Source organism: Cucurbita maxima, unplaced genomic scaffold (genome assembly GCF_002738345.1).
Source record: "Cucurbita maxima cultivar Rimu unplaced genomic scaffold, Cmax_1.0 Cma_Scf00053, whole genome shotgun sequence".
Taxonomy (NCBI): Eukaryota; Viridiplantae; Streptophyta; class Magnoliopsida; order Cucurbitales; family Cucurbitaceae; genus Cucurbita; species Cucurbita maxima.
Window position 1 is genome coordinate 278,200 of NW_019272069.1, and position 18,047 is coordinate 296,246.

The 18,047-nt window shown below is 36.8% G+C and overlaps 1 protein-coding gene and 1 pseudogene across 1 annotated transcript in view; both read left to right on the forward strand.

The window, feature by feature from the left end:
- Window positions 1–1,126: 1,126 nt before the first annotated feature.
- LOC111471478 lies at window positions 1,127–5,330 on the forward strand (annotated as a pseudogene).
- Window positions 5,331–11,796: 6,466 nt separating this feature from the next.
- The window catches only part of LOC111471479 (probable polygalacturonase), a 7,980-nt gene continuing 1,729 nt past the window's right edge, over window positions 11,797–18,047 (forward strand). Inside the window, exons 1-4 of the mRNA XM_023117189.1 lie at window positions 11,797–11,931; window positions 17,043–17,381; window positions 17,492–17,612; window positions 17,786–17,960. Coding sequence (XP_022972957.1) covers window positions 11,797–11,931; window positions 17,043–17,381; window positions 17,492–17,612; window positions 17,786–17,960 — 770 coding nt within the window. The remainder of the gene's footprint in view (window positions 11,932–17,042; window positions 17,382–17,491; window positions 17,613–17,785; window positions 17,961–18,047) is intronic.

Genomic DNA, 18,047 nt, shown 5'->3' on the forward strand with positions numbered 1-18,047 from the left:
ATATATAAGCATAAGACATATGTCAAGCCATGGGCATGTGTAATCAATCAGCACACAATTATAACCAAACAAGAGTGGGGCCACTTACTTAGTTGGCCTAGGCCAAAGCTACTACCAATCCTTGATGCTTGATGCTAGCACTACTTATTGCTGCTCTTTTAGTTCGGCCTAAAGAGTCACAAAATCATAAATTAGAACTACTATTGAATTCACCCACCTAATTTTGCATAAAATAATTTTAAACTTATAGAATTATTTAATTTAGCTTAGCCTAGTTATACATAAAAACTTACCCCTTATAATTTAAACTAACTAAACCTAATTATGCATAAATAATTTGAACTCGATGCCAAAAATTTAGGTAGCCAAAATGTAGTCATACTAATCTTAAACGCTTCCAAATAATTGAAACTAGGAGGAAATGGTCCGTGCATATGAGACCAAGTTAGATCAGCCAAAATGCTGGCCTTGAGCCGTTAGAAAGTCTATTCTTTGACTGAATTTGAACTATTCAAGCGGGATGCTAAAATGAAGTGAGGGACCTCCCTTTTATATTGGAAGCAAACCCTTCACTTCTAAGTTTTAAGCAATCGTGGGACGACTTCTTTTTTTTTTTTTTTTTTTTTTTTTTTTTTTTTTTTTTTTTTTTTTTTTTTTTTTTTTTCTTTTTCTAATTTTTGGTTAGTACAATTAATACAATCTTGAACAATATGTACTTCATTTAATGGAGGATCACATTCGAGTAATAATCTAAAGAGTTTGTAAAAGAATAAGGTTGAGTTTATTATATGCGTAACACTATTGATTCGCCGCATTTTGTAATCGTCACAAATGATTTGATCCAAATTATTCATGTGGAGGCATGCAAGTGTGGTTATCTTATACAATGAGTTTGTATTAGACAGGACCACAAAATATTTAATTTCTCTTTTTAAATCAATTAATTGAGAAAATTAATATTTTGCATGATAATCATATGTGACTCGATAATCCTCACTGAATTATGAATTCCTACATGATATGTGTTGTTCTCTAATTTGTAAAGGTGAGAATGACTTTTGTATCCAATTCAATATGTCTACCATTTTGGAGACTCGGTCAAATAGGTAGCTCCAAACATAATTTCATGAAATGGAATTCACTTAAGGTAAGTTGATGAATAGTTTTCTTTAGTGCTGATTTCAAGACTTGAGGAATGGGATCCCACCTTCTCAATGTCCCGAGAGGGTCTTAGTTTATAATTATATTATAAACAAATTATTCATTAGAGAATCAATGATATTAAGGCAAAATATATATATATAATTGCATGGGTAAAACGAACTTTTGATCAAGTTGTAATTATGAACAATTTTTGAAGAATTGACTAGCTTGTAATGATTATAATAACGGACACACCTTGTTATAGAGTACCTAAGAGTAATTATGAACAATTCTTGAAGAATTGACTATCTTATAATGATTATAATAATGGACACACCTTATTATAGAGTACCTAAGAGTGTAACTCTAAGTCTATAATAAAGTATCCTAAATTAAGGAATGAAAATTGATTAATTAAATAGTTTAATTAATTTTTATTAATAACTTTTTGTATCATTATTGGGAGTAGTGTCTCCTTGCTAACTCATAAGTTTAAGTTTGAATTTGAAACGTTTAAATTAATATTTAACATATTAAATATATTAAAATAATTAATATATATATATATATATTTAATTTAAAATATTCAAATTGACCTTTATATATAAAATATATTACAAATACAAAAGAAAAATAATATTGTATTTGATATATTAAATATTAAAATAATTAATGTATCTTAGATACATTAAATTAAATAATATATATGAATTTTTTTACCGAGCCTTTCATTTTTTTAAAAAGGCTCCAATTAGCCTTGAGCTTGAAAGAAACTTTAACATGGTAAATACAAAAAGTAAAGTTTTTACTTTCATATTAAATATATTTTTTTAAATTTTTAATAAAACTAAATTGATTTCCAATGCTTCCGCTGCTGGGATGAAAAATGCATTCCCTTTATTTCTAGATAGCATTTAGTTTTAGGGCTGATAATAGACTTAGTTAAAACACATGGACATGATCGAGTTGAGGTGACCAAATTTGATACCATGTATCCTATAATCACGAGTGATCATAGACGAGGTACATTCTTAGACCAATGAGATAGATTCATATCCAATTTTTGTCATTACCTATTCCTGAGTATGTATACATCTGGTTGAAATTATAGAACCATAATAACACTAGACCATATATGGTATCATGTGCGCAAACAATTCAATGTCTCAACAAGACCTTTGTTTCATAAACTAGTCTTTGGGTGGTCCAGAGATCATATGGATACATTATGAGAGTAGAGAAACGAGTATGACATGATGTTATGGTCCTACTTTAGAATTGTTATCTATTCTTTGGTATGTATGCACCCATATAAGATCAAAATCATAGCCATCAGTGTCACTCAAACGTGGGTCGTGCTTCTCCATGACATGCATGGATCACTATATCATTGTGTCTCACCATGTGCGCATATATGTATGTATCACACAACACACACAGATACATAATGCATAAATACATACATATACATATATGTATATACATATACATATATAATATATATTATATTATGTATTTGTATATAGTATTTGTACATTTTTTAATTTTCAATGTGAAAATTTTACCATATATTCATTTTATATTCTTTTATTAGAATTGCCCTAAAATTTGAAAGGATCCAATTAATAATAATTATTTATTGATAAAAAATAACTAATTTCTATAGCTAATAAGGCTTGGTATTAAATAGTCTAGTCTAGATAATGTAAATTGATAAAATTCTGATTTAAACATAATTTAAGAAAATTTCTTAATAAAGAAAAAATATTAAAAGAAAATTTTAACAAAAATATCAAAGATTAATATTGAGTTATACTTACCTTATTTTAAAGAGATTTCCGACTATATCCCATACTAATTAAAAAAAATAACTGATTTAATTAAAGGTTAATCAAATCAATATAGAAATATCATTTAAAATTAAACAAACAATTATTTTAGATTTAACATGTTTTAGACTTAGTTTAATTTTTTTGGATGCTAAACTTTTTCAACCCAATAAATCTTATCAAATAATGAAATCACCTAATTTAACCATAAAATATTATTTGAGTTGTTCAAATAAATTACTAATATAGAAAACCTCATTATAGAAAATAAATTGCTGATTTAGTTTACGTGTTTTGAATAACTATTTTAACACTCTAATCCAAATAAAATAATTAAAAAAAAAACAAATCATAAAAACAAGATGCCAAATTTGAGGAAGTTTATGTTTTTCTTTCTATTGATCCTCGGCTTGGCTTGTTATTCTACTTTTCATTGGTTTTTCTTTCCGATTACTTAAAATGATTATGAGTTTTTGTTCAAAACTCGGATTGATGGATTGAAAAACTTTGTTTCTTTCATGTTCGACATAAAGATGAACTAATAAAATTAACGGCCGTTTTCAGCATTATTTTATCAAGAAAAAAAAAAAAGAGATTGAATCATCTTTGATTTTGTTCGGCAGGTTACCGCGGCGAGAATCTCAGCTATGATCGTACTGGCATTGGTGAGCTTAGCTACAGTGGACGCTATGAATCCGTGTCTAAGTTCAAACTCTCTAAAATTTAAGGCCATTAATTGTCGGAAACACTCGGCCTTGCTGATGGAGTTTGGTGGCGTCGGCGACGGAGACGGAGTAACTTCAAATACTCATGCATTCCGAAAAGCGTTTGAACATCTCAGCACACTCGTGGCGGATGGTGGTGCTCAATTGATCGTGCCGCCGGGGAAATGACTGATCGGAAGTTTTAATCTAATTAGCCATTTCACACTTTTTATCGATAAAGAAGCAAAATTTCATGCATCCCACGTTTGACCTATTGAGTATTTTATTTTTATAAAGCTAACAACTTTGTGAGCCGTAGATTTGAATTTTATTCTTTAATAGAAAATAAATAAGTTAAATTTGTTCCTCATAATTTAATGGTATAGAAAGAATCAGAATGGCCACTTGTGGAAGTTCTCCCATCTTATGGGAGGGGAAGAGATGCTCCGGGTGGACGGTACAACAGCCTCATCTTTGGAACTAATCTCACCGATGTGGTTATCACAGGTGATTATTTTTCTCTTACCTTTTAAAATTCTAATTTTTTTTAAATGATTTGCAAAATTATAATCTTTATAGGCTTAGGTGATATCAGAATTAAATAAAAAAAAAATTAAGGTGAATGAAAACATAGGAAAAACATTTATAGAAAATAAAGTTGGGTTGCTGACATGGTGTAGGTAACAACGGTACAATCGACGGGCAGGGATCTTCTTGGTGGGAAAAATTTAAGAAAGGAGAACTCAAGGAAACACGACCATATGTGATCGAGATCATGTACTCTGATCAAGTTCAGATATCGGATCTCACTTTGATCAACTCACCTTCTTGGTTTGTCCATCCTATTTATAACAGGTTTGAATATTTCATTTGGGTCCCCTTATACTCTTGAAAAAAAAAAAAAAATTAAAACTGGTAATTATATACCGTTTAAATTATTACCAACTAGAAACAATTTTGATATATATATATATATATTTATTATTATTATTATTATTATTATTATGATTTATTTTTAATTTAGTTTGATTTGGTGGGATGAAAATGGAGAAATGTGATTATCCAAGGGCTCACTATCCTGGCTCCCGTGTCACTGTACCTAACACTGACGAAATCAATCCAGGTTCCCTTAGGGTTCTTTTCTTTGTCAATCTCTCTCCTTAATTCTCTATTCAATTTATTAGATTCTTGTTCCAACACTCGAATCGAAGACTGCTACATTGTCTCTGGTGACGATTGCATCGCCATCAAGAGCGGATGGGACCAATATGGTATCTAGTTCGGAATGCTGACTGAGGACCTTGTCATTCACCGCCTCACTTGCATCTCACCAAATTCTACAGGTATTGCCCTTGGCAGCGAAATGTCTGGCGGAATCCACAACGTCAAGATCGAAGACGTCACTGCAATCAATACACAGTCTGCAGTCAGAATCAAAACTGCTCGCGGACAAGGTGGTTTCGTCAAGGACATTTTTGTCTGAAGAATGTTTCTATCCATGATGAAATACGTCTTATGGATGATTGGAGACTACAAATCGCATGCAGATGACAAGTTTGATCCCTTAGCATTGCAGGTGATTAAGAACATTAATTACAGAGACGTGGTGGCTGAGAATGTTAATATGTCCTTGGACATCCTACGGCACCGATGAGTCGTTGGAGCTTGTACACGGCGATATCTGTGGGCCCATCAAGCCTGCGACCCCAGGCGGTAAGACCCTCTTTCTCCTGTTGGTATATAACAAAAGCTGCTTCATGTGGCTGATCCTGCTGCAAGTAAAAAGTGAGGCGACAAAGGTGGTTAAGCGCATTCAAGCGCGAGCAGAGGCCAAATGCGGGAAGAAGATGCGAGTGTTGCACACAGACCGAGGCAAAGAATTCACCTCAACAAGTTTCGGTAAGTACTATGATGAGTTCAATATACAACGGCAACTAACGGCGCCCTACTCCCCCCAGCAGAACGGAGTGGTGGAACGCCGAAACCAGACCATCGTCGGGACAGCAAGGTCTTTGCTGATGCCGGTCGGGATGCCTGGGAGATTTTGGGGTGAGGCGGTAATGACGGCCGTTTATCTCCTTAATCAGTCGCCAACCCGAAGCCTCGATGGGAAGACGCCATATGAGGCCTGGTACAACAAAAAGCCAACGGTACATCACTTCTGAGTGTTCGGCTGCCTCGTATACATGAAGGTAGTGCGTCCCTACCTCGCCAAGCTCGATCCTAGGGGGCTGAAGGTTGTCTTCATCGGCTATGAACCCGGGAGCAAGGTGTACAGACTCTATGTTCCTGTAGAGGGGTGAGCTTGTTGGTGTTAATATAACACATGCGGAAGCAATTTGGATCTTAGGCACTTTTAGAACATCAATTATAGTAAATAACTAGCATGTTCATAAGTATTAAAACTTAATGAGTTTGAATACTAACCTTTTGTAGTTCAAATTTCTTTTTCCTCACGAACCGGTTTCGAACCACCACTAGTGTCTTCTCCACTATCCTCCAGCCTTAGAACGGGATTGTGGAATCTGACGAGTGACTAAACTTGGGAGGGATTTTGTATATATGAAGAGAGTGTTTGTGAGAGGTTTTTCTCAAGGTTTTTCACCAAAAAGAAGACATTTCATGTTTTATGATCACTTTATTTATAGAGTCATGTTTGCATGTTCATGCAAATTTAACATCACCAAATTTTGACACTTAAAATTCCACTCAAATGTTCGAGATTATGTGGCAAGCATGCTTGAGTTAACCAAATTTTGACACCTCAAAATTCCACTCACATGGATTTTTCCATTAAATGGAGTCAACATTTTGACTTTCTTCATTTTGATTCAACAATCCATTTGAATTATTAATTTCAAATTAAAGTAATATTAAATGATTAATTAAACTATTTAATTAATATTTAATATTAATTCAAATAACAATCCCAATTAATTACGACACATATTTGATTAAGATATTAAATCTTATTTAAATATCTCAGATTCTCTCTTTTTGTTTAATTCGTAAATAAAACAAAAATGCGGTTAAATATATCGTATATATATAACGCATTCTCCCTAATTTGAATTGGAACACTTCGAACTCACTCGTCACACTGTTCTATGGTTTAGTCCAATATGAGCTAGTAGAGGGACCTAATGGACCTATAGATCATGGGCTTCAACGATCCAAGATTAACCGGTTAAACTCATTAACCTTATTAACCAATATTCGTTAACTACTAGGACATTCCACTATAGCCTAGTAGTTGCACTCCCCTCACTATAGATATATTTCTGTCCATTTGATATAACCATGATTAGTAAGTCGATCCTTCACAGGTTGTTCGTAACTAGAGCTAGGTCAATTTACCATTTTACCCCTGAAGTTACTTCTTGTTTCTTATGTCTCACTGATCCTCTAATGAACAATTGGTTTGTGGTCCAACTAGTAAACCGGATCCCTCTTAGGCCAATGAGAGGGTGGGGCCCCTTTTTCAGAACCTGAAGTCTGTACTTAAGGGAACTAGCTCTCTTCTATTCCTAAAAGTGGGTAGGAGTGAATTCCATCTTGCACCCCACGTCCCCAGCCATTTACCCAGTCTTACCCCTGAAATGGGAGACCTATTGAGTCGGCGAACTTGAGCCACTCTCACCCATGCAAATCTAAGGATAATTCCAAATAAACAGGAGTTCATGGTTAGCTCAGGATTAAGATCGAGTTACCTAGGTCATCGAATGAAAAGAAAATCAGTCTCAACAGTAAACGACATTATAAAGTGAGAGTGATTTTCTTTATGGTCTGATCTTACGCAATACTCATTGCATAGGACGCCCACACTCACATGCCTCCACATGTACAATTTTAGTGATCACATTGTTTATATCATATACAAAAGTGGGCCGCATCCATAGTGTCCCCAGAATAAGGTACTCAGCCTTATCCTTATACTATAGATCATTTTGACTATATACTTGAACTTGATCAACTCTTATTTCTCTACATATAGTTCAAGTAATCATACTACAGCTAGATTGTTCTTAGTGTATTGGATTTAGATTAATGATCGTAAAGTTTACTTTATTCAATAACAATCTTTACTAAATAAACTTTATTGAAATAGAATATGTTTTTGTTTACAAACTATGAGTTTTAGGACATAAAACCCAACAGAGCTCACGTGTCTCGCGACGTCATCTTCGACGAAAGCACCTTCTGACAGTGGAATGACGTGATCGAGGCAGACCACAACCCAAATCAATTCACGGTGGATTACCTCGTTACCAGGCTGGAAGAAGGAGGAGCCCAGCATCAGGAACCGTCACCGCTGCCAGCAGGTGCACCCCATGAACCAGTGGAGTTCGCAACACCACGGACTGCAGATTCGACACTGGATGTCGATAACGATGATGATCTGGTGGCCAGGTACCGGAGGATGGACGACCTAGTGGGCGGAGGTGAACCACCTGAACTAGCGACGCGTGAGCTCGAAGAAGTGGCCGAACTGCATGCCATCAGCGCAGATGAATCGAACACCTTCGCCGAAGCAAAATGAACCCATGTTGGCTGAAGGCAATGTAGAGGAGATGACATCCATCACCGAGAACCAGACGTGGAGTCTAGAGGATATGCCGCCGGGACACCGAGCCATAGGGCTCAAATGGGTCTTCAAAAAGAGGAAATAAATAAAAAATGTGGAAAACAAGATTGGAAGAATCAGAATCGGTTTGACTAAAAAAAAAGTTCATAACCCTAGCCCATTCCCATTTTGGGTGGAACAGTTCATTAAAAAATCAAAGACGAAAAAATGGCAAAAAAGATAGGAATGAAGCACGACGAAAAGGGAGAAGTTGTGAAGCACGAGGCCCGTCTAGTGGCGAAGGGCTACGTCTAGAAGCAAGGAGTGGACTTCGAAGATGTATTTGCGCCGGTGGCAAGGTTAGAATCCGTCCGCCTTTTGCTGGCAATAGCGGCACATTACTCTTGAGAGGTCCACCACATGGACGTGAAGTCCACTTTCCTTAATGGAGAGCTGAAAGAGACCGTCTACGTCGACAATCACCTGGCTTCCTAGACAACGACAACCTGGGTAAGGTACTGCGCCTGCACAAGGCATTCTACGGGCTTCGGCAAGCACCACGAGCCCGGAACGCGAAGCTCGACAGTACCCTACTGCCACTGAAGTTCAAGCGTTGTGCCTCTGAGCATGGCATGTACATGCATGGCCACGGCGAGTAGCGGCTGATTGTGGGAGTGTGTGTCGACGACCTCATAATCACTAGAGGCGACATGAAAGTCCTCAGAAGGTTCAAGAGGGAGATGTCAAAGAACTTTAAGATGAGCGATCTCGGCGTACTCAATTACTACCTCGGCATCGAAGTGCAATAGAGTACTACCGACATCACCATCTGCCAAAGTGTGTACGCGAAGAAGCTACTAGACACAACCAGGCTTGAGGACAGTAACCCTACAAGAACGCCGATGGAGGCCCGACTCCAACTAAGGAAGGCACCTCGGGAGGAGCATCTTGTCGGGAGCCTGCGCTATCTGGTAAACACACGCCCTGACCTTGCTTACTCAGTTGGATATGTGAGTAGATTTATGGAAGCACCTCGGGAGAAGCATCTTGTGGCTGTCAAGCGCATCTTGCGCGGTGGCTGGAACCAGTGGCTGGGGTGTGAGATACACCGCAGGAAAAGGAAAAACGAAGCTTGAGCTGGTCGGCTACAGTGATAGTGACATGTTCGGTGACGTTGATGATCGTAAGAGCACCAGCGGGATGATCTACTACCTCTTAGGCGACGCGATCTGCTGGCAATCAACAAAACAAAAGGTAGTTGCTTTGTCTTCCTGCAAAGCAGAATACATCGCCACTTCGATGACAGAAACTCAAGGGGTTCTGGCTTGCGCGACTGATGGAAGAACTCATCAGGAGAGAAAGCGATCCACCAATGCTATACGTGTACAACAAAGCTACGATCTCCCTGATCAAAAATCCAGTTTTGCACGACTGGAGCAAGCACATAGAAATCAGATTCCACTACATCCGAGAATGTGCAGATCGAGGGCTCATCAAGATTGATTTCATCTGAATAGAGAAACAACTTGGAGACATTTTCACCAAGTCCTTGGCGCAGGTAAAATTTGAAGAACTACTCTCAAAGATCAAAGTTCAAATAATAAGGTAAATATAGCACAAATTTTAGGAGGAGATTGTCAGATAAAAGCTATGATGTCCTTATATTTGGTTAAGTTGTTTTTTACTTTTGAAATTTCTGAATTCACGCTCATAGTTGAATGGAATAGCCTAATTTTTGCGGGCCATTTTAGCCAACTTTGGGTTCAAGTTTTTGCCCACTCTTTTCTATTTTTATGGTTAGGTTTGTTATGGTTAGGTTTGTTATTTAAAGAATTCAACTCGATGATAATTAACCATCGAATATTCATCAAATCTCTCCCTCTCTCCTTTTACTTTCGCTATTTTTCTTCGAAAAAACTTTCTTCGAAAAAACTTTCTTCAGCCGTTTTTTTTCGTCGACGTTTTTGCTCAAAAGTCAATAGGAAACACGGCCAAAAATCGCATTGGAAAACAAAATCGAGAAACTGTCCTACTACGGTAAGAAACTGAATTTTTCTCGGTTTTCAACTTCGATTATTAAGTACTGAGAGTATAAAAAAAAATATAATAAAAATATATCTGGATAGGTGGACTTGAGATCTTGAATTCTCGTGAAGGAATCGATTTAATTTGAGTTATGGTTTGGAAAATAAAAAAATCTAAAATAAATAGGTTGATATAGAATTTGACGAGAATCTGGAAATTGGATGAACTTAGGCTATCGGCGACGAACACGCGACCGCTCTAGAACAGGAGGACACGTGTCGAGCAACTAGTGGAGAGACGCGTCTGGCGCCTCCGCTGACACGCGTTCGACGATTGACCTGAAAACCCGACCCGCGCTCGATGAAGCAACCCAATGACCTGCGGTCCAACCCGAAAGCTATCGCCAGTCCCTGTACGACACGTGTCACGCCCAGAAAATTCGAGGGGTAAGTCTATGTCCGCTGGGGCTGGAAACGTGCCTTTGCCCGCGCGTTGCCCGCGTTGACCGCGTGTACGCCCTGCGCGTGGGTAAGTGTGCAGGCACGTGGGAGTCCCCTGTAAGCGCGTGTAGGCGCGTGAGTGTCCTGTTTTCACCCGTTTTTCGTCCCGATTTTAGTGCTAATCCTATTTTATTGTGAACTAGATGTATGAATAGATAATTTGTAATTTTGGACTTCGTTACGACTGTAATCAAGCTCGGGAAGGCACACGACATACTTGTAAGTAATCACACGGATTTAGGAAGTAATACTTGTAGTGTGCACTTGGTTTTGCATACATGCTAGAGCAAATTATCCCTGGGTGGCTAGATCTAATGATCCTCTGTATTTAGGGAACTAAAAATATATCTGTTGGACTTGTTGCCTTGATGAGATTTTGTACTCGATGTTGGTATGCTTCCTGGTCTATCTTACTATTGCTTTTATCTGTTCATACTATGTTGTCGGACGGGAGAGTTTGGTGTATCTGTGCTCCGGGTGTTGATGGATGTTACCGCCCCGCTAAGCTTGTACAATTGTATGCATTGTTAATCATACATAAACTCCTGTTGAATAATTTGTGTATCTGCGATTCGGGTATTGATGGATGTTACCGCCCCGTTGAGCTTGTATGATTGTATGCATGGTTAATTTTACATGAACTTCCGTTGAATAACTTGTGCATCTGCGCTCCAGGTGTCGATGGATGTTACCACCTCGTTGAGCTTGTATGATTGAATGCATTGTTAATCATACATAAACTCCTGTTGAATGATTGTGTGAACTTATGATATGATTGATAAGCTGTAGTGTTGTGCAACGCCTATGGTGAATTCTTGTAGGGATTGAGTTGAGTTTAGTTAGGGAACCTTCTTGATGTTACAGTCCATGGTGTCGTGAGTGATGCTTAGAGGGAGAGATCCTTTAACCCTAGATTGTTATGGACTTGGAAGTATTGATGGAGTGAATCTGGAAGCCAGGACCCCTAACTCAATGGTTTTAACTACCCTTGAGATATAAAGAACCACATTAGAACCCCGAGGTGTAGAGAGATGACCTCTTGGCCGACAGTATTTGGTTTAGTGTTCGAGTATGCCCCGCTTCCCTTCCTACTCGAGTGTGGTGCTGTTGAGCTAGGTGAGACGCCAGTTAGGGAGATGTTACCCTCCCCTTCCTACTCCGGTGTGGTACCGTTGAGCTAGGCGAGACGCCAGTTAGGGAGATGTTACTCTTCTCTTCCTACTTCAGTGTGGTACCGTTGAGCTGGGCGAGACGCCAATTAGGGAGGTGTTACTCTTTCCTTCCTACTCCGGTGTGGTACTGTTGAGCTTGGCGAGAAGCCTGTTAGGGAAGTGTTACTCGGTGGTAGATCGACTACTCTGCATGGGGATCCGTCTTATGGTAAGATGTTGATCACGTGAGTGGGTCATGGTTGCCTGCATGATGGGTCCGTCCTATAGAAGGACGTTGACCATGCAGTGACTAGTTCTAGCTGGGTTGTACGAGGGGTACATGTAGTTATGAGGGAGGACCTCATCCTCAAACGCTGAAATATCGCTTCAAAGTTTAAGTCCTTCCACCTCGATCTGTGTACTGAGAGTATTGAGACTCTAGGGTCTAGAGTATAGTTGGTGGCTGTGAATGTTTGATTAATCCACCACACCTAAATGGTGTGAAAGTTATCTTATTTATAATCAAATAAATTACAAGGATATGGAAATAGTAATAAATGGAAATAACAATAAATGGAAACATACCTATGATAATAAGGCAAATATTAGATATTTGCCTTATAATAAAATATCAAATATATATGGTAAACTATAATTTATTACTAAATATCCTTAACACCCCACCGCAAGCTAAGCGTCGGATTTAAACGAACGTGAAGCTTGAATCTGAAAAATTCAAAGAGGTTGAGAAACACTTTTCTTGAAGAAGTCAACAACCTGGTTTAGAGGAGGCGTAGAGAAACACTTTCTTGGCCATCGAAAATTGCAGAGGAATCGCCGCTCAGCGGCAATGCTGCCTTGGCTTCGGCGAGAATATGTCTAACCCATGAAGAGGGATTGTCGCTTAGCGACGATGCTGCCTTGGCTCTGGTGAGAATATTTCTAACCCCAAGAAGTAGAAGGGGAAACCTAGAGCAAGGGACAAAGACAATGTTGAAGCCGGAAGAGTCGCCACATTGGGCGAAGGAGCCAATTTTGGCAAGAAGGGCAGTCGGAAGAGTCGCCTCATCGAGCGAAGAAGCCAATTTTGGCAGGAAGGGCGGCGGCAACTTGGTTGGCGAATAGGCCAGTGCGGCACCCAGATTCCGAAGGTAAATCTCTGCAAAAGGTTGATAAGTTTAGGTTAGGGTTTATGTGAAGGATGAAGGTTGATTGGGAAGAAAATGAGAGAGACTATATTGTTTGGTTGGAAAAGGTGAGGTTGTATGTACAGAGTATGACGAAAGGTGATTTGGAAGTCAATAGGGTGGAGCCGAAGAGTAATCAATCGGCTCCGACTACGGCAGCCATGAAGACTGCCCCTGCGGTGTCAAAACCAGCAGGGGTGGTGGAGAAGAAGATTAGAGGATTCAAAAGCCATTGAAAAGAAAGGATCAGGGTTGTTAAACCGAAAGGGCTCTGATACCATGTGAATGTTTGATTAATCCACCACACCTAAATGGTGTGAAAGTTATCTTATTTATAATCAAATGAATTACAAGGATATGAAAATAGTAATAAATGGAAATAACAATAAATGGAAACATACCTATGATAATAAGGCAAATATTAGATATTTGCCTTATAATAAAATATCAAATATATATGGTAAACTATAATTTATTACTAAATATCCTTAACATGCAGTGCCTGCATGATGGGTCCGTCCTATAGAAGGACGTTGACCATGCAGTGACTAGTTCTAGCTGGGTTGTACGAGGGGTACATGTAGTTATGAGGGAGGACCTCATCCTCAAACGCTGAAATATCGCTTTGGGTTGTACGAGGGGTACATGTAGTTATGAGGGAGGACCTCATCCTCAAACGCTGAAATATCGCTTCAAAGTTTAAGTCCTTCCACCTCGATCTGTGTACTGAGAGTATTGAGACTCTAGGGTCTAGAGTATAGTTGGTGGCTGTCCTTCCACCTCGATCTGTGTACTGAGAGTATTGAGACTCTAGGGTCTAGAGTATAGTTGGTGGCTGTGAATGTTTGATTAATCCACCACACCTAAATGGTGTGAAAGTTATCTTATTTATAATCAAATAAATTACAAGGATATGGAAATAGTAATAAATGGAAATAACAATAAATGGAAACATACCTATGANGTCAATAGGGTGGAGCCGAAGAATAATCAATCGGCTCTGACTACGGCAGCCATGAAGACTGCCCCTGTGGCGTCAAAACCAGCAGGGGTGGTGGAGAAGAAGATTAGAGGATTCAAAAGCCATTGAAAAGAAAGGATCGGGGTTGTTAAACCGAGAGGGCTCTGATACCATGTGAATGTTTGATTAATCCACCACACCTAAATGGTGTGAAAGTTATCTTATTTATAATCAAATAAATTACAAGGATATGGAAATAGTAATAAATGGAAATAACAATAAATGGAAACATACCTATGATAATAAGGCAAATATTAGATATTTGCCTTATAATAAAATATCAAATATATATGGTAAACTATAATTTATTACTAAATATCCTTAACATGCAGTGCCTGCATGATGGGTCCGTCCTATAGAAGGACGTTGACCATGCAGTGACTAGTTCTAGCTGGGTTGTACGAGGGGTACATGTAGTTATGAGGGAGGACCTCATCCTCAAACGCTGAAATATCGCTTCAAAGTTTAAGTCCTTCCACCTCGATCTGTGTACTGAGAGTATTGAGACTCTAGGGTCTAGAGTATAGTTGGTGGCTCTCTCCTAATCTTGGATGCGATTAAAAGCCTACAAGTAGGTTGCTTACTGAGTATATTTTTTATACTCACCTCGTTTTCCCTTCTTTTTTAAGGTACTGGTCGAACTGGGGAGGTGTTCGAGAGTTACACTGTCACATAGGGGTATCGTTCCGGAGCGTCAGTCCCTTGTCGATCTTATAGTCTTTTGTATTTCATTTTATACTTGTAATTCCTTTTCATTAATTTGAAACAAAACTTTTCTCTATTTTGTTTTAATTGAATGGTATTTTTACCTTTTACTTTATCTTTTTTTTTCGATTTCGTCTTTTTAGTCACGATTCGTTTTTTCGAAGCCTCGAAAATTGTGTCGTGACAACTTCTTTTTTTTTTCTTTTTTTTTTTTTGCTAATTTTTGGTTAGTACAACTAATATAATCTTGAACAATATGTACTTCATTTAATGGAGGATCACGTTCTAGTAATAATCTAATGGGTTTGTAGTAAAAGAATAAGGTTGAGTTTATTATATGCGTAACACTATTGATCCAAATTATTCATGTGGAGGCATGTGAGTGTGGTTATCCTATACAATGAATATGTATAAGACTAGACACAAAATATTTAATTTCTCTTTGTAAATCAATTAATTAAGAAAATTAATATTTTGCATGATGATCATATGTGAGTCAATCTTAATCCTCACTGATTTATGAATTCCTACATGTTATGTGTTGTTCTCTGATTTGTATGGGTGATAATGACTTTTGTATCCAATTCAATATGTCTACCCTTCGGGGGACTTGGTCAAATAGGTAGCTCGAAACATAATTTCATGAAATGGAATTCACGTTTTCCCATATAAGATAAGTAGTTGAATAGTTTCCTTAGGTGCTGATTTCAAGACTTGAAGAATTGGATCCCACATTCTCAATGTCCTGAGAGGGGCTTAGTTTATAATTAGATTATAAATAAATTATTCATTAGAAAATCGATGATATTAACACAAAAAATGTAATTGCATGGGTAAAACAAATTTTTGATCTAGTTTTAATATGAACAATTCATGAAGAATTGATTAGCTTATAATGATTATAATAATGGACCCACCTTGTCATAGAGTACCTAAGAGTGTAACTATAGGTCTATAATATAATGTCCTAGAATTAATGAATGAAAATTGATTAATTAAATAGTTTAATAATTTTTTATTAATAAATTTTTGTATCATTATTGGAGTTAGGTGTCCCATGCTAACTCAAACATGGGTCGTACCTCACCATGACATGCATGGATCACTATATATTGTGGCTCACCATGTGCACGTATATGTATGTATTACATTACACATACATGTACATAATGTATAAATACATACATATACATATATTTATACATAAAATGTATTTGTATATAGCACATACTTATACATTTTTATAATTTTCATCCCATTTTATTTTTAAATGTGTAAAATTTACCATATATTCATTTTATATTTATTTTATATTCTTTTATTGAAAATGATGTGCCCTAAAATTTCAAAGATTCATTCAATAATAATTATTTATTGATAAAAGAAATAACTAATTACTATATTAAATAATAGATTTGATAATGTAAATTGATAAAGTTCTGATTTAAACATAATTTAAAAAAAATTCTTAATAAAGAAAAAAATATAAAAGAAAATTTTAACAAAAATATCAAAAGAATAAATGAGAATTAATATTGTGATATACTTACCATATTTAAAAAGATTTCCGCCCATATTCAACTCGTAACTGATTTAATTAAAGGTTAATCAAATCAATATAGAAATATCATTTAAAATTAAATAAACAATTATTTTCGATCCAATTTAATTTTTTAGATGGTAAACTTTTTTAATTCAATAAATCCTTATCAAATAATAAATTTGCCTCATCTAACAATAAAATATTTTCCTAAACGGGTGGTTGGCCTAAAATTTTAGGCAAATCCAACCATTTCATTTACCAACCAAATTTTCATCCAGAAGTAATAATAGTAATAAATTCCTTTCCTATTTTTATTCCTAAATTATCCTATAAAATAATTTTTCTCGAATCTAAAAATCATAAACTCACTCAGAAAAAGAAAAATCAATGATGGAAATTTCTCACACACCCACAAAAATCAATGTAATTCTTCTTTTTTTTCTCTTTGAATTTTAGGCTTGGCTTGTTATTTTACTTTTCATAGGTTATACTTTCCAATTACTTAAAATGATTATGAGTTTTTGTTCAAAACGGGGATTGATTGATTGAAAAACTTTGTTTCTTTCATGGAACCAATACAACGATGAACCAATAAACCTAACGGTCGTTTTCAACATTATTTTATCAAGAAACAAAAATAGATTTAATCATCTTTGATTTTGTTTGACAGGTTACCGCGGCGAGAATCTCAGTCGTGATTGTACTGGCATTGGTGAGCTTAGCCACAGTGGACGCTATGAATCAGCGTCTAAGTTCGAACTCTTTGAAATTTCAGGCCATCAATTGCCGAAAACACTCGGCATTGCTAACGGAGTTTGGCGGCGTCGGCGATGGAGTAACTTCAAATACTAACGTGTTTCGAAAAGCGATTGAACATCTCAGCACACTTGCGGCGGATGGTGGTGCGCAATTGATCGTGCCGCCGGGGAAATGGCTGACAGGAAGTTTTAACCTGACTAGCCATTTCACACTTTTTATTGATAAAGAAGCAAAAATTCTTGCATCCCAGGTTCTACCTATTTTTATAAAGCTAACAACTTTGTGAGCGGTAGATTTGAATTTTATTCTTTAATAGAAAATAAATAAGTTAAATTTGTTCCTCATAATTTAATGGTATAGAAAGAATCAGAATGGCCACTTGTAGAAGTTCTCCCATCTTATGGGAGAGGAAGAGATGCTCCGGGTGGACGGTACAACAGCCTCATCTTTGGAACTAATCTCACCGATGTGGTTATCACAGGTGATTATTTTTCTCTTACCTTTTAAAATTCTAATTTTTTTTAAATGATTTGCAAAATTATAATCTTTATATGCTTAGGTGATATCAGAATTAAATAAAAAAAAAATTAAGGTGAATGAAAATATAGGAAAAACATTTATAGAAAATAAAGTTGGGTTGCTGACATGGTGTAGGTAACAACGGTACAATCGACGGGCAGGGATCTTCTTGGTGGGAAAAATTTAAGAAAGGGGAACTCAAGGAAACACGACCATATCTGATCGAGATCATGTACTCTGATCAAGTTCAGATATCGGATCTCACTTTGATCAACTCACCTTCTTGGTTTGTCCATCCAATTTATAGCAGGTTTGACTATTTCACTTGGGTCCTATTAAAGTTGTACTTTAAGATTATGCTTGGAAAAAAAATTAAAAAAAAAAAAAAAAAAAAAAA